Source organism: Pelodiscus sinensis, chromosome 4, assembly GCF_052426305.1.
Source record: "Pelodiscus sinensis isolate ZL-2025 chromosome 4, ASM5242630v1, whole genome shotgun sequence".
Taxonomy (NCBI): Eukaryota; Metazoa; Chordata; order Testudines; family Trionychidae; genus Pelodiscus; species Pelodiscus sinensis.
In genome coordinates this window covers 133,131,685-133,158,566 of record NC_143055.1, presented here as the reverse complement: position 1 = coordinate 133,158,566, position 26,882 = coordinate 133,131,685, and the positions used below count along the sequence as shown (strand labels likewise).

Below are 26,882 nucleotides of genomic sequence, written 5' to 3'. Positions count from 1 at the left end.
TGGCACCACTCCGCTATTTGCCTTGTGTTCCCTCAGCCACAGTCTCCTCCGTTCCTCTGTAAAAGGTAACTCTGACTGACGTGCCAAGATTATATCTTTTTTAAAGAACTGATGATGACTTTTCAACGAACCCAGGAAGCCGTAATTACACCGCTGATGAACGTAAATTTATAAGGAAAACATGCAGCACGACTCGCTCGTCACCAAAAGAGCGAAGAGAGTGTTTACAATCACAAAACCCCTGTTGCATGCAAATAGCGTCAAAGATTAATCCATGTCAGTTGCACAAATTGAAATAGGTACACAGAGTACATATTTGCTGGCAGAGAAAATGATCAGTGACACCGCTGAGAAGAATAGGTAAGCAAGAGACCTCATGCTACCGAAGGCATTTCTGCACAGGAGGGATGTTAAATTTCGATGTATCGACTAATCGAGTAGTCAATGGAATTTCCATCAACGACTCGATTAGTCGATGGAATTTCCATCGACTACTCAATTGGTCAATAAAGGGGGATACTCACCATCCCACTGTGCCTCTCCCTTTGAAATATACAAGAACCGCCAAAGGAAGAGGAGCAGTAGTCGGGACTCGTGCGAGTGAGACTTTCAATCCCCGCTCTCACCATTTCCCCGCTGTCCTCTGCCTCCCCTGCTCCCCGTGGAGATGGTGCTGGTGGGAACCAGCTTTAAAGCCAGCTCCCCCCCCACCCTCCCCACTGCTAGAGGCAGCAAGGCGGGGGGAAGTGACTAGTTGAGGTCCTACTCGACTATCCGATAAGTATTTGCTTATTGGATAGTCAACTAGTCGACTAATTGCTTACATCCCTACCCTTTAGTGCGTGACAAGTCCCAGTGTAAACTTGCATCACGCTAGCAGGATCTGCCCAGCCAAGCAATGCGTGGCAGAGTAGATTCATGCCCTGCCTTGCTGGGCACTAAAACTGGACCGCTTCGGACTTGATCTACGTGGGAAACAGCTGAAAATGACCCTTAAAATAGACTCAGGGCCCACATATTCTACAAATCCATGGAATTCAGCCCACCGCAGAATTCTGCTCTGGAATCTCAGCTTCTAAAGTGTTCAGCTTTCATGGATGCTGGAGACATGCACCAGGTGCAAAGTGATGTAGCAGCATCTACCTGAGCATGCAAGCAGTCTGCGTTTCCTCCCAGAATCTGCCATTTTGCTGCAGTCAGAACCCCAGCGCTTTGTTTTCTATTTCCCCATCTTCCTCAGATCTGGCTGTGTCTGTCTGTTGCTCGCCAGCTACAAGAGGGAGCTAACGGGTGACAGGGTCCTGCTTCCAACACCATTACATCAAGCCACATAGCCTGGGCTACTTTCAACTGTGAGCAATGGCTGGGGAGAAAGGATATTTCATGGCGAGAGGCGTTTTCCAAAGCTGTCGGTCTATGTAACTGGCTATGAATTGACACGTCTCTGAGAGTGCACTCACCGATTTACCTCCCAATTCTGCAAACACACAAGTGCGTAACCATAAGCACATGCCTTGATCCACTGAAGTTAAGCTAAAAGTGAAGTGTATGTGTGCAAAGTGTATACTGGAGTGAATCCTGAAGAGAGCAAACTTTGCCCTCTATTATAGAATCACAGAACACTATGCTAGCATGATGCAGGTTTACACTAGGACTTGTCACGCACTTAAGGGTAGGGATGTAACAGGAAGGAACCTCAAGAAGTTACCAAGTCCAGTCCCCTGCCCTCACGGCAGAACCAAGCACCATCTATCTCCAGTGATCGAGATTCTGTAACCTTCCTAGGCAATTTATTCCAGTGTTTAACCAGTTAGGAAATTTTTCCTAATATCCAACCTAAACCTCCCATTGCTGCAATTTAAGCCCATTGCTTCTTGTCCTATCTGTACTATTATTATTTTGAGAATTTTGGTATCGCCAAGGAAACTGTGTCATGGCTCAAGACTCATTGGGCTATGAAAACACAGAAAAAAACACCACTACAGGTTGAACCTCTCTTGTCCAGCACCATTGGAGCCTGATGGTGCTGAACCAAAGAATTTCCCAGACCGCAGGAGGTCAGTGCTGTCTAGCAGCATTACCAACACTTCTACTGCTTACTGGGCTCTTAGAAGACATTTAGGGTAAATCAGAGCTAAATAACAGCACAGAACACTGAAAGCCAGGACTGGTGGTTGCAAACAAACTTCATGGGACCACAGAAAATTTGGCTACACCCATGAAAAGTGGACATCCAGCTAACTAAAATCATACTGGATGACGGAGGTTGCTGGTTCAGAGAATGCCGGACTAGAGAGTTTCAACCCATAAAGTCAATAGGACTGTACAAAAGAGCAGAAAACTGCCCATCTGTCATTTATGCTCAGGACATAATCTTCAAATACTCAATCTTCAGGTAACCAGAAACTTTTTTATAAACCAAACAACATAATTAGCCTTCAAGGAGAACTTTTCTCTTCCCCATCCCAATGCTCATTTGCGCTTCAGACCTTTTGACGCAGCCCTTCCAAAAAAGAGCATTGCTTGATTTTGTGGTTCGTATTGGTAGAGATAAATTACATCTTTTCACCTTCACGAAATTAACCCCCCCGCATACTTTTAAAGGATTTCTCCTCTCATAACCCTCCCCCCTAAAATTCAGATGAAAAGTTGACATCTTGGAAATATTAAGAGCACTGGGACAAGGAAGGAAACTATATTTGCCACCTTAAGTACAGGGCTTGCTGCAGGGAGACTGTAATGTTCTGATAATCTCTTTGATGTCAAAGCTCTTTCTCTGATCAATACAGCACAAGTGATGTTGGGAGGTATTTCTATTAGAACCTTTTTCCAGCAACACACGCAAAAGATATGTCAGAGAGGCCTCGGAATCCTCCACAGGCCATAGTAAGAGGTTTACAACCGTACAAAAGCCTGGTGAAATATATGAGAGTCGCTCTTCATCCCTGGCACAAACGTTCAAGGCTTCCAAGGGGAATTCGTGATGATGAGAAGACTACTGCAGTGAAAAGCCAGCCACCCAGGACTGTGTAAATGGCAGAGACAGAAACAAAAGAAATTCTCAATCCAACCAGTTTCATGAACTTCCTACTTTAAAAGACACCCTGATTTCTCATCGCCTTCTCGACTAAATGGAATGAGGAAAACGGAATCCAACCTGTCCAACCCAACATCATGCCATGACTGATGCTTCTTCCCTAAACGGATCAGGTCAAAGAGAGAAAGAGGATGACAGAAACCCTTGCAAAGATATTGATCGGCTCACTCTTTTCTGGGCACCACATCAGAAACATGAGCTGACAGTAATTAAAATGACTTACACACTGGGCTGGTTTCAAACTCAAATCTTCGACTGAAGCCACCATAGCCTGCTGCTGTGCGAGCTCGGATCTGGAAGATATATGCTGATGCTGGTTTCAAGCCATCTGCCGTGACGGTCGTCTCTTTCGATTTGATGATGGTGTAGCTGGTCTCTTGATCCTTTTCCCCCCCCCAAAAAAATGCAAAGTTCAAGCACGTAAAACAATAAAATTTGCAAAATACGAATGGCTAATTCACACAGCACCAATAAGAATACGAATGGCCACACCAATGTGTAAGGAACAAATAATCGAACATGCATTAGTCAGATCCTCTGCCCCACACAAATCCATGTGAAGATTACATACCGCAAAGACATGGGGTCCAATTCTCTGTTGCCATACACCTCATAGAGCAGTGTTCCTTAAACTGTGTTCCATGACACACCAGTGTGCTGTGAGGCAGTTGGAGGTGTGCCACGGAGAACAGAATTCAAAATGGACACCTTAAAGGGGCAGGCAACCTTTTTTTTTTCCCCTCAATAACTTTCCCTCCCCAACCCTTTTTTTCCCTCAATAACTTCCCCCTCAACGCTTTTTCCCCGGACCTTTTTTTTTGCTTAACAAAAAAATCCCTTGGTGTTCCTCATAAAAACAAAATCATTGTTCAGTGTTCCTCGGTCTTAAAAGTTTAAGAAACACTGTCATACAGTCATTTACTTTGCGGTGAAGTGGATGTAAAATATAACTGGTCAGACATTTTTCAACAAAATGTTTTGTTTGTTTTTAAATCAGGAAATGCTGATTTGTGGAAACCAGGATGGAAGTTCTGAATGTGAGCAGAGAAAATACGAGATGTCCATCTCTCTCCCTCTGATAGCCAATAGCCTAGTGACAGGGGCACCCACTCTGGCCCATTATGAACATAAGAATGGGCGCACTGGATCAGACCAATGGTGCATTGTCCTATCTTCCAACAGTGACTCATACCAGGTGTCTCAAAGGCAATGAGTGGAACAGGCCAATCACCAAGTAATCCATCCTCTGTCATCCATTACCAGCTTCCGGCACTCAGACCATGGGGTTCCATCCCTGACCCTACTGGCTAATAGACACTGAGGGGCCAATCCTCCGTGAATTTATCTAGACTCTTTTGTCTCAAAGCCTGTTATAATTTTGGCCATCGTAACATCCTCTGGCCAAGAGTGTCACAGGTTGAAGGTATATTTAATTTTCTGCCCTCCAAAGTGGAAAACTTCCAGCAGGACAGAGATTGACACTTCCTCTAGCCTGGTTGTGATACACAGCAGGGATGTCACCTAGATCTCTTAGGGTACGTCTACACTTGCTCCCTAGTTCGAGCTAGGGATGCAAATGTAGGCGACCAAAATTGCTAATGAAGCGGGGATTTAAATATCCCGCGCTTCATTAGCATGATCTCGCTGGCGCGTTACTCCGCTCAACAGCTGATTCGAACCAGGAAATGCATGCTAGGCCGCGTTAGTTCGAACCAAACCCCTTGGTTCGAACTAACGTTACTCCTCAAAAAATGAGTCTCTCTCATTAATGACACTCTCTCGTTAATTAATCACCCCATACGCAAATTCACAAGGTCACATTTTCTTTCTAATGCAGAATTTAGCCAAAAAAATCAAAACCTGGCCGTTTGTAACCAAGTCTTGCTTTCGGGCCACAACGCCCCTGACTTAGGGCGTAGCAATTTTCATCTACTTTACACAAGGGTCAATGCAAAGGGCCCGATCCTCACTTCCACGAACGTCACTTTCTGCACCTCTGGCAATGCAAAGAGACCTCAAGGCAAGTACAATTTATATCTGCACTGTCAGAGCCATGAAAATCACCATCTACCATCGCAACACATTTGTTTAAATAACTTAATTTTAGCTGAGCAGGCAATGAAATTTTTGGGCGTAAAAAGTACAAAATAATAAAGCACTGTAAAACTTAAAAAAAATCAGTTTTCTCCAAATTTCAGTTGTGTTGACATACCTCCCCTCCCCCAGATTTCTCTCTAGCATCCCTAAGGGTACTCATACCACTGGTTGAGAAACACTGCTTTACATCTTTCTGGCAACATAAAGAAGACTTAAAGTGAGCCTCTGTACATGACACGGTGCACCTCAGTGGAACTGAAAATCTGCGCTATCATCTTGGTTTTATTCTTGGTTAGAAATACTAAAGAAAAATACTAAACATCCAATACACAAAACCAGACAGATTACAAACACACACATTATATAACGGTTCCAACACCCTTTTTTTGTGTGCAATGAAGACCTTTTAAACAAATGTGCCGAAATAATTCTGCATACAAATACGTTTGTAGTGTTAATGAGCACTTTGTGGTCGTCTTTGACTTAACATCAGACTCGAATGATTGGTAATTATCGCTAGAAATATTTACTGTACTAAATAGTCAGCATCTGATCACGTAAATGAAGGGCAACAGGGCTGAAAAGAGTTTTGGTTTTTTTAATCACTTTCTCTCGTCTGATGTCCACGACGGCATATTAAGGAAAACACACAACAGATATTTTAGGGTCTGACCCCATGCTTTTTGAAGACAAGGAGCATTGGTCACAGGGAGGTTGGCTTTCCAGAGGGTTCATCTGAACCTTACCTGTGACAGATCAAGTGAGTTTGAGCGAGGGTTGCCAGGAGTGCGGTATTGGTATTTCTGTTTTTCTCGGACAGAAGGCCACTTGGGACATTCTTCCCCTGGCAGGGACGGGGGGAATGGGAAGTGGAAGGAGCTTCTTTTTTTTTCGGTCTCCTCTCCTCCCCCCCTTTTTTTTCCCACTCAACCAATTTTTTCTCTGCCATGTTCGGTATTTTTTGTGAAAGTAACTGGCAACCCTAATCTGAACTCTAGCAAGTGGTTCAAACTAAGAGAGGGAGTTGTTTGCTCCTATGACTGGGGTGAAGAGAAAGAACTACGGAACATGTAAGTATCAGCTTCAAAACCCTGCAGCCTGTTTTGGTCAGGGAATAACTTTGGTTGGTTGTTATCCTGAAAGTCCTACGTTCAAAGACAACAACAGTACCCCGAAGGAAGGAGTAGGAAGACTTTGGACATGACATTAATCCTTCTTGGGCTGAGGGAGAAAGGTATGATCTTCCTCCATTTTCTAATTAAAAGATGAAGAATTTGCCTGGCCTGGCCAAAAATGGAAAGAGCCGTTCTGTTTACTTTCAGAAAGCGATTACTCTTAAAGCATGTGATTCAAGCCTTAATTTTCCTCACATACGGGAACGTGCTTTCTTAATGTATTGTTGTACAGGGCTGTCTGGCAGGAGAATGCAAATTAAGGTAATGACAAATGAGAAGTGCTAAGAATGACATAGCAATTAGCTGAATGAATAGCGGGGGGGGGGAACGGGATATGAATATTAGTTCAAATTCTGACCCGCGTTTCAATCCAATTAGGTTCCAACCTCATTTATGTTTGCTATCTGCAAACTTTTGAGTGCATGAGCTTTATTATTGAAAATACCAAGCTTCAACATTTTCCAAAAGCAAATTTCAAAGTATATACTTAATTTTATAGTTTACATTTACTTTATTTTGTTTAGTTACCTGAGAAAGCTCATTTTCAGTTCTTTCAAGACACTTAGACCTCCCCAGACTCCCTTTGAAGCCAATTAAACTACACACACGAGGAAAGTTAGGCCTATGTTTGGATTTAGTGCCCCAATAGGATAACAGAAAAAATGTCACATGACTTTTGGGTGAGCCCATGACTGTGTAAATTATGAATAGCTACAACCGGCCCTCATGAACAATTTGCAGAATGGAAATTATTTGAGGAAGGCATTTGAGAGTAATCGGAATAAAACTGTTGTGATCCATTTAAAGACAATTTGCAAACACAGGAAAAAAAACGAGAACAATCCACCATTTTTCATTGTTCGTCATGAATAGTAATGAGTGTCGACTAAAACATCCAAGATAATCTGCTCAAAGGCAAAGGCAAAGGACATTTGTAAGCGATGTTACCAAAGAATTAATGACTGTTTGTTTCAAGCAAAGAAAAATTCTGCCTCCTCACGTCATCTCTTCCTCACAACATCACCATTTTTGAAAGAGCTTGGTTTTCAGTGCCGAGGACAGTTCAATTTCAATCAACACTTCAAAAACAATCGAGGGCACTTCAAATGCTGCATGCAAATCTTAAAGCATGTCATCGAGGGAATGCAGAGGCAAGGAAGGGGAGAGCAAGACAACTTTCCTAGAACTATGCGGAAATGCAAAGACATTGATCAACCAAATGGCTTTTCTCTCTGCAATATCCGTGTTTTGGGGACTTCCTGTAGTGATGACATTGGGTCCCATCCTGAAATGAGCCCTCTGTGGGCAAACCCTATGCTTCAATGGAGTTAGATACAGGATTGAGACCTTAGTGGGCTTCTTCCCATCTCTACTGTGTACCTTGCACAACTCCTCTGCTTTTGGGACAGCCACCATCTTGGCTAACACAAGATTGAACCAAGAACCTCCAGGATGAAAAGTGGGAGATGCTTTGAGACAATGAACCAAGGCTTGTTAGCGGGGGCTATAACAGCCTCATATCCTCTGAGGATTGGGTACAGCCATGCTCAAGGAAGCCAAGCAACTGCCCTACCCATATGCCCCTAGGGAGATACATCATCCGAAAGAGGTGGGAGGAACTGGGGCAGTATTGCACACTCCCTGGAAGTCCTGGGAAGCTGAGATACAATCCCTCCATAGATTTCCACATAGCATGTGCTTGCCCCACTCTGCCCCAGAGTAGGGCTATGTATACCCTACAGTATAGCCCAGCCTGATGTTACAACTGCCCATTGAATGCCTTAGGCCATGTTTCTCCACTTGCCACTCTGGAGATCAATCTTCTGGCACTCGATTTAGCGGGTCTAGTAAGGACCTGCTAAATGGAATGTTGAGGGCACTCCTGATCAGCGTCAGAACGTGAGGAGTAAGAGAAGTTGATGGGAGTGTTTGCTCCTGTCGACCTCCCACTGTGGAGACTGCACCAAGCTCGGCTAGGTAAGTTGACTCCAGCTACATTATTTACGTAGCTGGAGTTATGTACCTTAAACTGACCTTCCGGGTCTACTATAGACCTGCTAGTCCAGGACAAAGGGACACACCTGGCCCATCACACAGACAAATTAACCTGAGGGTCAGATTTTCAAAAGGTTTCAGAACCCAGCACCTCCCCCCCAGAGAATAACTGAGTACTGAATGCAACTCTGACCCCATTTGGGTATGTTGAGTGCTTTAGAAAATCTATCCCCGAGGGGTTTCTCAGAGAGGAGCACAGGGAATGATAAAACAATGGGGTTATTTTACACTGAAACCATGACTGTGGAGTTTGTGCTTTTTGGCACACGAACTACATTGTCGTTGGCGGACAAACCGGTTTACTTTCAATGCAACGTATTCGCACCCGGATGTCATTCAGCATAAAAGATGGTTCCCCGCTGTTTATGGGAGCAAAATTCCATTCCCTTGGGCCCTAGTCAAGGAATTTCAAAGATGCAGTAGGCAGCTGTATCAGCAAAGACTTTTCAGGGTGACAACTCTGTTCTAAGTTCCCTAACGATGTTGTTGCTACATGCCGTTGTGCCAACCTATTTAAGCAGCACTGCCATATTTCAGCGCGACTTGACTGATAGTTGCTGAATGTTGTAGGGATCTCTGTGGTGGGGGAAGCAAGGGAGAAACCGACATGCAGGTGCCTGTAGCAGCTCTGTCCTAACATTGCATTGACTCTGTGGACAAAGGCAGCACAGCTGGCACGCTGGAGAACAATCGCTGAACGGGTGAAAGGCCAACCTTCTTCTTTGTACTGTTCTCCAAGCACAGCGTTTTGCATTCATCCAAGACAATTTCCACAATCAGAGAAATAGAATCCTGCACACAGCTGAGTAGAGCTGGTCAATTTTTTTTCTGTTAGAATTGTTTCATTGTTCAACAGAAAACCGAGTTTTCAACTCAAGTTACTTTTTAGGGACAAGAAAAGGAGGGACAACCCCTAATTTTCTGCAACAAGTTTTGATGAAAAAAAATACGTGTCACAAATGCACCATTTTTCCCCCACTGGAAACAGAAATATTTTTATTTGGCTAGTTACCACGGTGTCTCGTGGGAGTTGTCGTGTGGTTTCCTCTTGTCCTCTATTCTTCTTTATGGGCCAAGCTTCCCAGACAGACTTTGTCTCCCATGATTCATCATGGTCATGGTACATCAGAGGAGACAGAACCTGATCAAGGAGTGTGGCCTACAGAAGAGGAGGAGAGAGTGAGGAATTTGAACTACCAGTCCCATTAAATACTACAGCACCATTTCAGAATCAACATATTTCTGTCTCAGATGATTTCCCCAAATAGCTGAAATTTTCCCTGGGGAAAAACACCCCTCATTTTCTACCCAGTTCTGTAACCATGCACCTCAGAATTTTTTGACACCATAGGGAACTGAGGAAATTCAGAAATGCTTAAGAGGATATATTATACGATTAACTCCTGCTATTGTTCCTAGGAATTGTAATCCTCATGCCTCTTTGAAAATCCCAGTCAAGATTTACAAAAATAACTAGGGATTTGGAGCGCTTCCGTTTTTGGACTCTTAACTCAAGATGCCTTAAATGCTCTTCATTTTCAGAGCTTGGCTGCACTGCATTTTTTGAAAACCAGGCCCTTTTCACGTGCTCCAGGATTGTGCATCCAAAACACCTCATCTCACTAGCCAGTTTTGAAAATCGTGACATAGGTGCATGACTGTCACACCCCATTTGCACAAGTGAATGTGTTATCCTGTGTACTGTAGTGACTTCACTTTTTTTAAAAGTGAGACTTTTTAAGTTTGACTCTAATGGACTAATCAAATACATACACTTACTAGAAACCTGTTACACATTTTATTCTTCTGATGGCCAAACACAATTGGATTGGTCAAGCCAGGTGAGTAGGGTGAGGAAATAGATGGCAATACCCATTATATAGCACTTTCTGCCAGGAGATCCTAAAGTGTTTTACCAAAAGTGTGTGGTATTACCACCCCTTTTGTACAAGTGGGGGAATTGAGGAACAAAGAAAGTGATTTGCCCAAGGTCACTCGGGCAGTCAGTGGCAGAGCCAGAAACAAAACTCAGACTCCTGAGTCCCAGACAAGTGAATAATCCACTAGGCCACACTATTACCCTTTCCTCTGGTCAATGTTTCTGGGAGCCGAAACCGGCTGGCTGATGGAAGGACAGTTTTCCATGACCGTGTCTCAGACAACTGGACTTTGTTCGGCTCTCTTGGATCTCTCCTTCCCTCCTCAAAACTCATCCTTATGATCTGATTGTCAGCATTACTAGCAGCTTTCCTCCCTCCTCGGCTACCTCCCCCTTCCTGTCCCTCATCTCGTCCCAGATTAAAAAGCCTCTTCCTCTGAACCACTCCGATGTTAGTGACTGTGAAGACCCAGAATAGTGCCCCTATAGGTGACACTTAGAGCCACCATCCTTCCCTTCCCAAATCCCTGAGCTCTGCTGAGCGTAAACTCAGTACAGCTGAGGACTGAGTCTGGGTGAGCCTATAATATTTTCATCCTTCTTAAAGCAATCTGTTCCGGATAAGTGATACTTTTGGGTGCGGGGCTGGCTGGCATGTATGTGTATTGTGAGCAGTGAAAAGCTAATACCAAACAAATCAGATGTGCGATCGCAGTCAACACGTAAGTTCAGATGCTCATATGAAGTTTATCCAAATTCTGCATGTTTAGAAACCCAGGCTAGGAGTTCCGTTAATCCAGCTGCCCTGTGAGGTATATTTTGTTCCAGTCCGGTAAGAAGAAGCACCAAAAAGCCTTGTTCAAGGTGCGTATGGAAGCCCAGAGGCACTGAACAAGAGAATTATGCAAAAGAAAAACATCCCAAGCCTTTAGAAAGCACAAAAAGGTTCCAGTGGGAGATTTGGGCAAACAGTCACGGGGCTGCTGACTTGATCCAAAACTACAGGTTGAACCTCTCTAGTCTGGCACCCAACTGGTGCTGAACCAGAGAATTTGCCGGCCCACGGGAGGTCACGATTATGTAGCGGCATGGCCAACACTCCCATTGCTTCGTGGGCTCTTAGAAGACCGTTAGGGGTAAATTAGAGCTAAAGGACAGCGCAGAACCCTGAGAGCCAGGACTGGTGGGTGGTTGTAAACAAATGTTATGGGACTTTGGAAAACTTGGCCACACCCATGAAAAGTGGACATCTGACAAACTACGATCACTCCGGACCACGGGTGTTGCCACATCCAAGAGTGCCGGATTAGAGAGGTTCAACCGGTAAATGTACTTGTCCCGAATGATACGAAGAGTTGCCCTGGTTCTTAGCACGTTTGAGCCACGGCTCATTTTGAAGGCCTAGGGCTAAACTTCCCCCACCACATATAAGGGAGCTGCATGCACTTCCAGGGACCCAACTGGTCCCTCAACGTCTTGGGCCAGGGACTGATGGCTCTCTGCAGGACGAGGTTCTGGCTGGCTGTTATGTGGGTGCAGAGCACAAACGAACCTTCCCCATCCTGTGCAGCCCAGGACAATGGAAAGCAGATTTGAATGCCCAATGCACTGGGTCACACTTTCTGTCCCCGCCTGCTTGCTGAGGGTAACAGTTTGCCCCCCAATCAAGAGAGGGCTGGGCGGGTGCTGCCTCCCTCAGCAGATATCCTGTCTTCTCTGCTTGGATTCTCCCTGGGGCTCTCCTCAGAGCACGGCAGCTACACTCTGCCCCCAGGAGGGAACATGCCCACGTGGCACCATGGCATTCCCCATTTGCCTAGGTGCCCCCAGCAGATCAAGGCCCCATTGTGCTAGGCCCTGCACACTCACACGGCAAGAGACAGCTCCTGTGCCAAAGAACTCACGCTCTGAATAAACAAGACTGATGATGTGAGGAAGGGGATGCAGAAGACAACAGAGGAGAAGGGACTTGTCCAAGGTCAACCCTCTGTCCTTACTCTGACAAACCTCCTATGGACTTCAGTAGGGACTCTGCCCGAGGGAAACCTGCATAGGGCTTCAGGGTGTGGCTCCAACATGGGCAGTGCCTGAGGCCATGTCTGCACTCTGCGGAAGATCGCCACAATCAATCTTCCGGAGATCGATTTAGATGGTCTAGTTAAGACTCACTAAATCAAACTCAGTTGCTAAATCAAACTCTTGAAGGAGTAAGGGAAGCCAACGGGAACATTTGTTTCCATCAGCTTCCCACTGTGGGATGCTACCAAGCTCAGCTTAAGGGAAGCCGACTCTAGCTACTATTCTCTGTAGGTGGAGCTGCGTATATTAAGTCAAGCTGCTGGGTCCAGTGTAGACCTGGCCATAGGGCTTCGTACCATGCCTACCGCAATGGGATCCTGGCACGGGAGCAGCTGCCATAAAGCAAACCAACAGTAGCAACAATGGCAGAGATTCAAGCAGAGCACTGACGTGCCCTGGCAGGTGTTCCGATGGGCAATGAAATCAACGCCAGCTGATCCTCAAAGCCGAAGTGTAAAATTAAAAGTCGGGCTTGCCCGATGCTCTGAGTGGGAAGACGGATGCTAGTTCCCAAGCTCCTCTGATTCATAACAAATTAGTATGCTTTCATTTAATGCGATAAGACGGGCGCTGAAACTGACGTGCAGGTTTAATGTATTTGTTCAACAGAAGTGGCAGACTAATGGAAAACACCACACACATTTCAAGCCTTCCTAATCATTTCCCGCAGAATCCATCTGACATTGATTTACGCATCAAATCGCTTCATTCCCTGCCGCGCGTCGGCTAATTACAATTAAAAGCAAAGGACAGCCAAGAGCAGGTACTTAGGATGCTTTGCAATCAGCCAGGCGCACCTTTTCAAAATATTTGATTTCATACTCCAGGATGATGCCGTTGGGTCGGTCCGGCTCCTGCCAGGAAAGGGAGATGCTATTTTTAGCTATCTTGCCTTTTTTCACAATGCTGATTGGAGACGGGGCTGCAAGACAGGAGAGAAACAAAACAAGAGGAGAGTTAGTCGGACCGCATCTTAGTTCCGCATCTAGATTCATCACTGCAATATACTACTAGAGGTCGAACCTGTCTAGTCTGGCACCCTCAGAATGTGATGGGTGGGGGAGAATGGGAGTCGGGCGAGTTTACACTGCAGTGAAGAGAAACCTAGGGTGTGTCTAGACTACATGCCTCCTTCGACGGAGGCATGTAGATTAGCCAGATCGGAAGAGGGAAATGAAGCCGCGATTAAAATAATCGCGGCTTCATTTAAATTTAAATGGCTGCCCCGATCTGCCGATCAGCTGTTTGTCGGCAGATCGGGGGAGTCTGGACGCGATGCCCCGACAAAGAAGCCTTTCTTCATCGACACAGGTAAGCCTCGTGAAACCAGGTTTACCTGTGTCGATGAAGAAAGGCTTCTTTGTCGGGGCATCGCGTCCAGACTCCCCCGATCTGCCGACAAACAGCTGATCGGCAGATCGGGGCAGCCATTTAAATTTAAATGAAGCCGCGATTATTTTAATCGCGGCTTCATTTCCCTCTTCCGATCTGGCTAATCTACATGCCTCCGTCGAAGGAGGCATGTAGTCTAGACACACCCCCAGAGACATCTGCGGGGCAGCGTGCTCGGCTTGGGGGGGGGGTGAGGTAAGAACGTTGAAACTGAATCCTGGACCTACTCCAGCCCCTTTGGACTGTCCTACCAGCTATCACCTTGGGGTGCAGAAGTTCCTTGGCTCCTTAGTCAGAGCTGACTTTAGGGCAGGAGGGGGCAATAATGTTTGATGGGGGGTAGCACTCCAAGATTTTGGGAAGTGGTCAAGGGCTACACTTTTCTATGGAGAGGGTGCAGGGTCCGGGATGCAGGTTGGGTGCAGAAGGGAGCTTGGAGTAGCGGCTGGGGGGCAGGGGAGGGTGTGAGGTCTGAGAAGGAGTTTGGGTGAAGGAGGGGGTTGTGACCTGTGGCAGGGATTAGGGTGCAGGGTCTGGGAGGGGGTTTGGATGCAGGAGAGGATTCTAGCCTGGCGGAGGGGTGCAGGGTGTGGGAGGGACTTGGGTGCAGGAAAGGGCAGGGTACCAGAGGCAGCTTCCGGCCAATAGCTCTCTGAAGCAGGCTTCCCTGCCTGCCAGCAGCTCCTGGCTGGATGTTCCCTGCGGCTCTCTGACCTGGAGGAGGGAGGGAGAAGCTTCACACACCGCCCCCACTCCCTGCAAAATCTCTCAGCACCTATTGGCCGGAAACCAGCCAATGGGAACTCAGAAATTGTGCGGCACTGGCCTGGCCCTCAACAAAATCTCTCAGCTCCTATTGTCCAGTTTCCAACCAATAGGAGCTGAAAGATTTTGTGAGGGGCAAGGCAGTGCACAAGGACCCGCCCCTTCCTCCCTCTTCTCTCCCCCACAGCCACAGATCACCACAGGGAGCAGGGAGCTGTTTTGAGCAGCGCTGCACCCTGCCGCGGGGGACAGCAGGGCCGGATTAAAAGACTAAGCAGGTCACATCTGGCCTGGGGGCCATAATTTTGCTGCCCTTGCTTTAAGGCGTGCCTGCATGCACTGCAACAGCAAACCCCGCAGCAAGAGAACCCAGAGCCTGCCTCACCTGACTTGGGCTCAGGACATGGGCTGCGGGCCAGCCGTTGCAGCGTTAGCTGTTGGGGTGAGGCTACAGCCGGGGCTCTGGGATTCTGCCCCCTTTCTGAGCATGGGCTCCAGTTAGCCCAATGTTTACACTGCCATTTCTCCCTGCAGCCCACGCCCCCTGAGCCTGCGTCTATCGGCCTGGCCTCAGAGACGTGGTGCGAGGCCCTTACAGGCAGAGCCATAGCACGCTGCTGGCTGGTTAAAATCGTTCCACCTGTCGCTGCAGCGCAACCTCCGTGATGGATTGAAAAGCTACTGTGACCACCTTTCCCATGTCCTCACCGTGCTCATGAGCATTGCTGCCGTGGGACCCTGGAGCCCACCGTGACCTGAATGGAAACGGGAACGATTTTAACAGTGGCTCCGGTGTGTATACGGCGCTTGGGGCTGGCCTTTGCCAAATTAAAGGTGAGACATCATTTTACTATTCAGCCTGCCCCAGCTCTTGGCTCTCTCTACAGCTCACGCATGCACTGCAAGGAGACTGGGATGGCTTGTTTTCAACTCAAGAGACCTGAACAACTTTTCACGTGATCCCTCCCCTGTCCCCCACCTCCAGAGAAACAAAGGCCAGGGACACCATTCCTACATAACCTCACTAATAGCCATTGATGGACCTAACCTCCATGAATCTAGCTAGGTTTTTTTTGAACCCTGTTAAAGTTCTAGCCTTCACCGCATCCTCTGGCAGGGAGTTCCACAGGTTGACTATGCACTGAGTGAAGAAAAACTTCATTTTGTTTGTTTTAAACCTGCTGCCTATTAATCTTGCAAATGTTTATTCCTGGATTGGACACGATTGGCAAGCTTGTGTTTCAAAAGCAGGCTCCTAAATCTAAACTTCTTCCAGGTAAACATATTTACCTGCTATTTCCTAATCGCGCCCCCCCACCCCCCGGCTTTCTAAGGACACTGTGGAGTTCTCATTCCCACATGGTCTTTTCTGAAGAGCAGGTCTCAGCTTCATAGTCACAGCAGCTTTCTATCCATACACTCCCATTGCCCAGAATTGAACTGCTGAGGAGGTATAAGCCAGAAAGTGGTGGAAGGCCCTGATTGTGTAAACAGTTCAATAGTTTCTAAGACCCGAAAGGGCCACTCTTGTCATTCAATCTGACTGCCTACGTAACCAAGCCATAGCATTTCACCATTTCCTTCAGCCCACATCTGATAGTTGAGCTAGCCCGTGTATTTAGAACAGCATCCCATCTTGATTTAAAGAATGCAAAAGATCAAAACCCTGCCTCTGACACATGAGTGCGCTTTGGATAAAGTAATAGGCTTGTTCCAATTACTGTGTGAACTAGAGATGTGATGGTTTACCCTGTTAACCGATTAACTAGTGGGGCTGGAAATAGCTCCCTGCTGCCGGGGGGGGGGGGGCCTACTGTGGACAGGGCTGCACCGGTATCTCAGGAGCATCTCAAAACGAACAAAGCACCATCGCCAAGGGGATAACACGCTCAACTCCAATCCCAGATGTTGTCAGATTGCGTCTTGTGCACGTTCACACTTGAAAGGCCCCCCGCCCTTGGAATTCAAAAAGCCAAGGGTAGTGCCGTGTTCTGCTAGCCACATCACTTCCATTGGCTTTGGAAACTGACATGCCTAGCTACTGCGGCGTGCTGAACACCCCCCAGTGTAGGGCAGATCTCATTTCTAAAGCCATCCTGGCCTGAAGACCTAGCTCTGACTTTGCCATGCGCCTTTCCTCTCTATTGCGTGCGGACTTTAATTTCTGGCTGCATCAGTAACCGCAATGTTCAGCGGCGGCCAGGCAGAACGCTGGCCTCTACCGGGAAAGAGAAGCGAGAGAAGAAACGATGCAAGTGAACTCCCCAAGTAAATTAGAGAGGCAGTCACTGTATCCACTTTGGATCTTCTTCCAAAGACGTGTGAAACTGTCATCATGTGATAAAGACCAATTAAGTATATTTAATCATTCCCAGTGGTGCTGAAATGATACGGCAGCTGCTCGGCACCCTCCAACCGGCTGCAGTTGCAATGCGGCGAGCGGAGGAAGGAAAGGCTAAGTATTTCAGAGTGCTCCTTATCAAACCAAACGTGATTCAATGGGAGCCGTCAGACCAAGTCTGCAATCATTCCATCGTAAATGCCCGCCACTGGATACTGTGCTACATGATCCCAGGAAAATGAAAGGCTTACACTGAAAGTTGCTTTTTAAAGGTCACTGGTTCAGCCAGGACAATCTCCTTTTAATAAAAGAGAGCCCTACCCCACAGAAAAGTTTCATTCAGCATACACAATTCAGGATGTGTAGAAACGACAATCAATTTTGCACATAGGGGTGAGAGGGGTAGGAAGGAAGGAAATTCTTCTTGAAATCCTTGCCACGAGGTCAAAGGAGGGGATGTAAATAATACATCCTTTTGAGGCTGCTTACAAGCAAATCGGCACATGCGTGCGAACTGCAAACACAAGTCTCATACGAAAAGTGAGATATTCCATCATTTGCATTTATGGGCACTGAGCACCCAAACAATCACACATGGGATGAAGGCAGACGGAAAATGGAACCAGCTGCGAAATTGCTAATGTGCATTTTGCTTTCCCGAGTCTAAAATGAATCATAAACCCAACAACATCTCAGAAAATGGAGAGCACTTTTTTATGCTGTTTGTTAACATTTCCTTAATCGCTCTAAGTGGCCAGACTAAATGAATAAAAAGTCACTCTCAATTACCCATCATTATTCACGTCTGGATAACGACAAGGCAGGATTTCACAAGAAATAAAGGCCTTTTAGGACAGTTTTCATTGGTAACCTTTTATAATCACATTAGCACCGAATTAACCAGTGAGTCCCCAAACACAGTATCCAAGAAGTACTATACTGAGCCCTAGGAATACCTAATGCACAACAAAGTTTATGAGAATAAAATCTTAATTGTATTTTATGACAAACTAATGTTATCAGGTAAACGACCACAGAATCAAGATAAAATAATTTATCCAGGCTCTATAACTCATATTCAACATAATGCTACCCCTGTCCCCAATTAATTTTGCTTTTGTATATTTCACTCTGGGATAAACAGCAGCTAATGTTTCTTCATCTCACCGCCAGCCCTACATCTGGTACAGCTTTAGATTAACCAGGAGGGAAGGCTGGAAGGAAAACAAAAGTCCAGCTCATTCTTACTGCCCTAAGCAAGCTATTTTCCCCAAGCCAAGACCCTCATTTCACCCCTGATCTCTGTGGGTCCAAACTGTCAGTCGGAATAAAGCAGCACATTCAAGTCAATAGCAGCGTGCCAATTTACACCAATTGAGTTGGCCTCGTTTCCCCTTGTTCTCAGCTTTCCAACTACTTGGGCTTCCATTTCCTTTTAAAAGAAGATTAAAGTATCAGCAAGAAAAAAAAGATTCTGCCCTTACTGTCTTAGTATTGAAAGCCATGGTAGTCCATAGTGTATACGCAGCTAGGCTATGCACCTTAGCTTATTTTAGTCGTGTTTCGTAACTGCCGGGAATTTACTGAATCCGATTACATTTCTTTATGGGTTAACTTGCTGGGGTCTAAAATTTCAAACTTCTGAACACCTTGGCATTCTTTCCTAGCTCCCGTGCCAAAGTGGCCCAGCGGTCTGAAATCATGCCAACAGGCACAAAAGTCAGATTCATACCTAAGATTAAATCAAATCCATCCACTGTCAAGATAGAATCAAAGAAACGTGGTGTCGTTAAGACACAGTAGCAGAGGAGTCTGGCTGTAACCGGAGAAAAGGAATGTTGCAGGGTTGACAGGTAAATTAATGTTAGAGAGGAGACAAGTAACTCTGGCCACACTTCAAAAGCCTAATTTATTGCAAATTTTTTCATTCTGTTTCGAATTAATGACATTCTTGGATTCCCCCCTCCTCCCGTATGGCCTTCGGTTCTTGCAGAATTTTGAGGCAACACACATATTGCTCAATTTGAATTAACCAACATTTCCAAGTAATAGGAAATTACAGTAAACTTCGGTTTTAAAACAAACGGTTTAGAAAAACAGAAATATGAAGTAAAAAACGATGGCGTGGAAATATTGGTGGCCATATTGTCTTATCTCTGTAGATAGCGAAAAACACACCTATGCTTTCACCTCAGGCCCTGGGAGTCATACTTTTAAAAGAGTTCAACTGCCACCAGCATCTCAATCGGTTGCTATCTGAGAGCACTTTGGAGAATGCAGTCCAGGAGGTGATATGTGTGTGGTCGATACACAACTTGGGCACCACGGCAACTCTCTTGTGAGATCTGAAGTGGAATATTACTACATTGGATTCAGTTCTGCCCGTTTGCAGAATAGGCTCTCACTCCTTGAATGAGCGAGTTGCCCTATAGAAATCAGTGGGGCCCCTTGAATGACTAAGGGTTTTGACATTAAAAGCCAAACACATCCTCTCCCAAATTACGGCACTTCCTTAAAACATCTGCCTTCCACAGCGCACAGGTAAATGCCAGGCCTCAGACGGACTTCCAGCCTCCCTCCCACATCCCCAATCTAAAACCGGAGACAGCCCTTGCACAAGGCCCTGACGTTTCAGAAGCTCCGGTTCTCTCAAACACAGGGGGTCCGCCAACTCTAGACCCTAGAGGAAGATCGCTCCCCCCCATCTCAGTGGTCCTGGGCATGACTAGAGTAGCTCAGTTTATCTTAGCCCAGGGTTGCCAGGTGTCCGGTTTTGAGCCGGATGATCCAGTATTTGAGGGTTCTGTCCAGGAAACACACTGAGAAAATACCGGACACAGAAAATGTCCAGTATTTTCGAATTAGGTACATTTTATGATTAGGAGTATCAGTATGTAGTTGCGTACTGCCTGGCTGGTCGACATGCTTATGCTGCATGAGTCACACTGCGTGAGCATGTCGACCAGCCAGGCAGTACACAGCTACGCAAGGGAGGGGGAGCGGGGGTGGGCGGGAATCCCTGGGGCCGGACTCATCCGTGCTTCACCGGGACTGTGTGCACGGCGGGCAGCGCCCTGGGATCTGCGTGCGCCTGGGTCAGTCCCGCTCCCCGCCGGCCAATTCTTTCCCCCTGCTTCTTCCCCGCCCCCGGCCAGCTCCACACCCCCCAAGTCCCTCCCGGCCAGCCCTGCTTCCCACCAGCTGGTTCTCCCCCCTCCTCCACCTCCCGATCTCCCCGGGCCAGCTTTGCTCCTCCCAACCCCCTCCCGGCCAGCCCTGCTTCCTGCCGGCCGGACCCACCCCCTCAATCTTCCCCAGCCAGCCCCGCTCCCCCGACCCCCCCCCCCCCCCGATCGCACCCAGCCAGCCCTGCTGTCCCCAACTCCCCTATCTCCTCCAGCCAACCCACCCCAGCCAGCCCTGCTTCCTGATGCCCCCCCCCACCAGCCCTGCTTCCCACCAGCCGGTTCCCCCCCACCTCCTCCTGGCCAGCCCCACTCCCCTCCCAGCCGGGCCCCCTCCCAATCTGAGATCAAATGTGTTTGGTATTTTTTTTGAAGCCACCTGGTAACCCTATCTTAGCCCCACCTGAGGAGAAGGGCTTTCTCTCAGGTAGCCGCTACACTAAGTCCTTTGAGCCTTAGCGATTAGAACCAACCCCGTGTCAGGCCATTAACCCCCCGTGGGGATGGACAGACAAATGGACGATGACGGCTGAGGCTGGAGCAGGAACAGGTAGGGGTTGGAGGTGTCTGACAGACCCATCAGGCAAGCTGGGCCTGGTGTCCATAAGACAGTATCCCTGAGCAGCCTGGAGTGGCTGTGTCCAGTAGGAACCTGCCTACCTACTCCGGGGGCACCTAGCCAGGCCCTGGTTTGCATGGGGCTATCATTGGACCCCAGCGCAGAGCACCGGGCACCGAGGCCACTGGAAATCTGCCCCTCAGACCCGTGCGGGCCTTTTGCACCATTGCACGGGGAGACAGAAATGGGATTTGGTTCTTCTCTCTTCTATTGGAGATGCCAGTTGTCTTTCATGAGGTCAGGCCCCACCCACATCCCTCCCCCTTGGCGATGCAGAGGTGGCTGGGTAAAAGCTCCATGGATTACATCAGACAGACCGGACGGTGTTCCCATGAGAACAGGTTACGAATGTCGTTGTCCTTTTGTTATACGGCAGGATGCTTTCAGGGCCAGTCGACATTGGGACCACAACGTGCTAGGTTCTGTACAGACACATAGGAAAAGAGATTCCTGTCTAAGGCTTGAGGCGTATGCAAACTTTAACCTAGCCAGCGCCAAAAACAACGGAAGTGAACCAATAACAACGGAAGTGAACCAATAACAATGGAAGTGAAGATGCTGAGGCATGGACCATGGCATGGGGTGGGCTTGTAGGGGAGCTGCTATCCCACCATATCCTCATGACTGCCTGCCCAGCTAAGGTAAGGTCTGCATGGTTATGCTTAGCCAAACTGTAGTCCCATCTTCACGCCGGGTGTACACATACACTGCTGCCCCGTCTAGCAAAGACTTACTCCTGGGCTCAACTCTAGGCATGGTTGTATGTGGCCGGATGCAGGTGAAACCAACTTCGATTGAAGTTAAGCAGACATGTACATCTTTGCAAGATCAGGCTCTGAAAGGACCGGGCAGAGAAAAGAGGTATTATTAGCCTCCTTTTCAGATGGGAAACTAGGAGTAAGAGAGAGCTTCAGAGCTAGATGTTCCCCAAAAAAGCACAGGTCTCAGCAGCTGCTGGGCTCAGAGTACTCCAGAAGATCCGGCTGTAAATGGTGTAGGTCACCCAGAAAAGCTGGAATTGAAACCAGATCTGGTGTACAACAGCTTTATCGAGACCGTGTGTCCATTGTAAAGACACCTACTACGGCCTAACCTACACTACACGCACCCTCGGCAATCTAATCTATGTAACTTCAGCTACATGCATAGAACAGCTAAAGCTGTCATACTTACTATGATGTCTTTCACGCGGGTAGGTCAGCAGGGGCTGCTCTACTATCGACTCCAGCTACTCTTGTCATCCCAGGGGACGACCAGAGTCGACCCCTGTAGCACTGACTTCACAACACATAATCCTGATGGTAACTGAAAATCTGTCTTTGACCTCATAGAAGACTGCGGTTATTTCCAGAAATGCATCCCTTTTGCAAGCTGTTTCATAATGATGCCACAACACATTCCATTGGTCCAGCACAATATGAAGAATGCATTTTCCCATTTACTCTGTATAGATGCCTTAATGCCCCCTTTCCGCATGGAACAAGTCCTGGCTAGGGGTTTCTGTGATTCAGAGAAGTGTAAATCAAAGAACAGAGCATTCCTAGTTAAAAAGAGAACAGTAATTTTCATGCTTCAGGGCAAATGATTTCTGTAGAGGTCAGGAAGTCATGTTCAACCTCCCACTGCTGCCATTTTGCGAAGAGAGCCCTTTATTTCAAGGGCCATTAAATAGTTCATTTGGGATGAAAGAAAATAGTCATTTGACCCAAAACAATATCTATTGCTTTCCTTGACTTTCATTTTCAGTTTGCGTTGAACTCAACTTGCATGCATTTCCCCCGCAGAACACACAAACTTAAAAATTAGTTTTTGTCCAACTCTTCTGTGTAATTTAGGGCAAAAGTCAGTTTTTGCCCATCTTTGGGTACGTCTAGACTCCAGGCTTCTGTCAACAGAGGCTTTGTCAACAGTTACTGTCGACAAACCTCTGTTGACAAAGAGCGTCTAGACTATATCCAGTTCTGTCGACAAAGCAAGCCGCTTTGTCAATATGAGAGTGTAGACGCAAAGGACAGTGTAGATGAAATAAAACCTATTGTTGACAGAACTCTGTCGACAAAAGGCGTTATTCCTCGTAGAATGAGGTTTACCACCGTCGACATAACTGCTGAGTTCTGTCAACGTTATGTCTACAGAACTCAGCAGCAGTGTAGACGCAGGTATAGTTTTGTCGACAAAAGTGGACTTTTGTTGACAAAACCCTATAGTCTAGACACATCCTTTCTGTGCAAGTTCTAAAATTTAGCTCTTGTGTAAACAGGTACTGGTAAAACCAAAGACCAATAAAAATGCTTTTATGTCTTAAATTAAATTAAAAAAAACATTATTATGCAAATGATCACATTATCACAATATCTGAAGCCCACGTATGACTCAATTGAGAACGTGAAGGTAAAAAACAAAATGGACATTTATTTTCCATGTTCATAATCAAAGATTGTATTGGAACACAGGTATGAAGGTATGTTCAAAGTATGATTTTCAAGATCATCGGCCCTCAAACTATCAGATAAATGCCACAGAATTTTGCAACAATTATCAGTCTAATAAGTACAATGATCACGTTCCTAGTTTAGAAGACTGTAATGATACACAAGGGTCAAGCCATCATATCAGGCTGTGTAATCTCCTGTGAATTTAGTGCTTTATCATTTTTTAAAAACCCACAATGGTTAGAATTTAGGTCTGAGGATTCTTTTCTGAAGGATTAATGTGTGATTAACGTGTACAGGAAAAGCAAAATCCACTGAATACGTATTTTTCTCTCTCTCAGCCCATTATTTTCTTTCTCTCTCACAGTCCAGCTCAGCGTCTTATCCAGCCAAGCACAAAATAAATTCCACTCAACCTTACAAGCTACCAAACAATTGTTTTCCAAGCTGTATATTATTTCATTTAGAGCCCCGTACTTACTGTAGTCCAAGCAAGAATTTAAAATTACTCAAGCCATTAGTGCTTATCAAGCGTCTTGTTTATTGATCTGTCATGAACTTCATGTTGCCTGCCGATTTATCCTGTCAAAACATCTCCACCCCCTAAAGAGCTGACGCATCTTGCAGTATCTCTCAAGGAGAGTGCTATTACAGGCGCAACATTTTTCCCCAATAACTGCTCCTCTATCAATCTGAACTGCAAAGCAGAGTTTCCAAGGGGTCTCATTTGGACACTGCTTTCACTTAAACCTTTGGAGAAGTTCCAGAAGGCAGTGGTGTCTTTTACATGACCTGAGGATGGAGCATTTCATGCCAGGGAGAAGCATTTAAAATTAAGAGTTGCACTTTATATTTTTCCTCTTGGCAATGTGCGTGACTCTCCCACTGGTACATAGAATCACAGAACACTAGAGCTGGAAGGTACCTCGATAGGTCATCAAGTCCAGTCCCCTGCCCTCACGACAGGACCCAGCACTGTTTAGACCATCTTTGCCAGGTGTCTGTCTAACCTGCTCTTGAATATCTCCAGTGATGGAGATTCCACAACCTCCCCAGGCAACTTATTCCAGGGTTTAGTCACCCTGACAGGCAGGAAGTTTTTCCTAATGTCCACACATGTCGACAGCGTGACTCTTGCAAAAAAAGCAAATATGATACTAGGATGCATTAACAGGAGTGTTGTGAGCAAGACACAAGAAGTCATTCTTCCGTTCTACTCTGTGCTGATTAGGTCTTCACTGGAGTATTGTGTCCAGTTCTGGGCACCACATTTCAGGGAAGATGTGGAGAAATTGGAGAAGGTCCAGAAAAGAGCAACAAAAATGATGAAAGGTTTAGAGAACATGAGCTATGAGGGAAGGCTAAAAGAATTGGGCTTGTTTAGTTTAGAAAAGGGAAGACCGAGAGAGAACGTGAGAGCAGTTTTCAAGTACCTAAAAGAGTGTTACAAGGGAACGAAGATTTTTTTTTCTCCTTGACCGCCGATGATAGGAGAAGCAGCAATGGGCTTACACTGCAGCAAGGGAGGTTTAGGTTGGACACTAGGAAAAACTTTCTGTCAGGGTGGTAAAACACAGGAATAAATTGCCTACAGAGGTTGTAGAATTTCCATCACTGGCGATATTTAAGAGCATGTTAGATAGACATCTGCGAGGGATGATCTAGACGGTGCTTGGTCCTGCTGTGAGGGCAGAGGACTGGACTTGATGATCTCTCCAGGTCCCTTCCAGTGCTAGTGTTCTATGATTCTAAAGTTACACCAACTCTGAATGCTTTTGTAAACTTCCTTCCCAAATGTATTTCCTTCCATTCAAATAATAAGCTAGCAGATACTCTGGGTAAGAAACCTACTGCATGAGATTATGACAAGGTAACCAATGTCAAGACAGGGAAATCATGGGATTCAAACTGTTCTAATGAGTAACAAAGATCTTAGTCATGACCATATTTTGACATCAGCCATGCAAATGGGTAGACAGATGTGATGTGTCTACGTCGACCTTGCCTAGGCGACTATTTTACCACACAGAGCGCGACAGCGCTGTAGTGCACCAGCTGCAAATGATCGTCTCCTGCCCCTTTTAAAATGAATAAAGAAAGCTAGCCTCTGATCTCTTTATGAGCAACTCGCTCCTGTGGAGAGTGAAAAAGATAAAATAAACACCTACAAACCGAAGTGTGCAAACGATGCCATTATGGGAAGCAAGCTTGTTTACCATACTCCTCAGCCCTAGATTTATCACTGTGCTTTTAACGCATGCAGTCTATCTTTTTTTATATATAATTGGAACGCGGCCTGCGAAATGTAATTAAAGAGCTCATAAATACTGCCAGCAAGAGCACCTTTCCCCCCGCACGGACTACTAAAACCTTGGAGCAGATGTCATCAAACCTTGATGGCTCGTGAACTAAAATACTCATTCGCGCACGGCTCCGGATTGAGAAATTCATCTGTCTTTCGGTCTTCCACAAAATTCGAGTCCCCCTTTCTCCCCTCCTCCGCACACTCACAACGTAGCTGCCTGGTTTCCTTTTCACTTCTTCCGCCTCGTATTGAAACAAGAGCACCTTTACCGGCCTTGAAGAAGGCTTATTGGGTGCCACACAGAGAGCTTATTCATGCACGTGACAAAAACTTCTTTCCCAGGCAGTGTAAATGACTGAGCTCTGAACAATGAAACTCAACCCCATTGACTCTCTCACGGCACTTCAAAGACTTTGGTGGGCTCCAAAGAATTCAGACGGGTGCCCAGGGTCTGAAACAATGCCCAGCGTACAGAACAGCCGGCCTCCGGGGTGAAAAATTAGCTGCTGCTCGTTGTGAGAAGAGGGCTCCTGAGTAGGCCAACGGCAGCCATAGAAAAACATTGACTGAGGCACATCTCAGAGTCACAATCCTGTAACAGCCCCAGGGTGTGGAATGATTCTGAGAGTGCGTAATGCCCTCTCTCATAAACACAGGTGATAAAACTCCTCCATATGAACGGCTGCCTCACGCCCTGTGCAAGCTGCAGCATCCGAGGAATAGCGCAGAGGACACCATGACTTGGTGGGAGATGTTGTTCCCCTGTCCTTGCTCCTTGGGAATGTCATCTGTGGCCGGTACAGACCAGCCACAAGCTGTGGCCTGGGCCCGGGCGATGCATGTTGGGAGGGGGGTGAGGACACAGCATCTTCTCAGTCCCTAGCGCCAGCCCCTTCAAGGGTAGGAGGAGCGTCCGTCCTCTCCCATCCGGCCCTGCACAGGTGTGCGGCCCACGTCACAGTCCAGTCCCACAGAAATGATGCAGGCCATCAAGTGGATGCTGCTGTTTTAAGGCCATGCTGAGAAACAACGCTGGCTCAACATTCTTCGCTCCCATGCTCCGGGGTGACTTCTGGCCATGAGGACAGTGCTGTTAGCAGCGCCCTGTGGGAGATACCAAATGTACTCTGCAAAAACAAGCTGCGGACATCCGCGTCCACATCTGTGAATGCGGACACCCGGGGATATAAAGAGCTATGGATGTGAACACCTCTAAGTCATGGTGTTCCTTCAGGAGAGGTGACGGGAGCACAGTGCTGAGGTGAAATGAGGGCACTGTGGAGAAGGCTTCCAATGGCCTTGTTACCATGGTGCCTGAGTCCCACACAACCATTCTGTGGATTTCCCCTAGTCAGGTGAGGACTCCAATCTCTGGACCGTCTTCCTCTCCTTTCTCCTGTTACATATTTCTGAGATCAGCGTCTGGGCTCAAACATTAAAACTACCAGACGCCGGCAAAAT

The 26,882-nt window shown here is 46.7% G+C and overlaps 1 protein-coding gene across 15 annotated transcripts in view; it reads right to left on the bottom strand.

Moving 5' to 3' along the window:
- Window positions 1-26,882, bottom strand: part of EPHA5 (EPH receptor A5) — a 257,107-nt gene that overhangs the window by 66,420 nt on the left and 163,805 nt on the right. For all 15 annotated transcript variants that reach the window (XM_075929255.2, XM_075929256.2, XM_075929258.2 and 12 more), the window contains 2 exons: window positions 13,180-13,304; window positions 3,321-3,480 (listed from right to left, as the gene is read on the bottom strand). In XM_075929255.2, coding sequence (XP_075785370.2) covers window positions 3,321-3,480; window positions 13,180-13,304 — 285 coding nt within the window. The remainder of the gene's footprint in view (window positions 1-3,320; window positions 3,481-13,179; window positions 13,305-26,882) is intronic.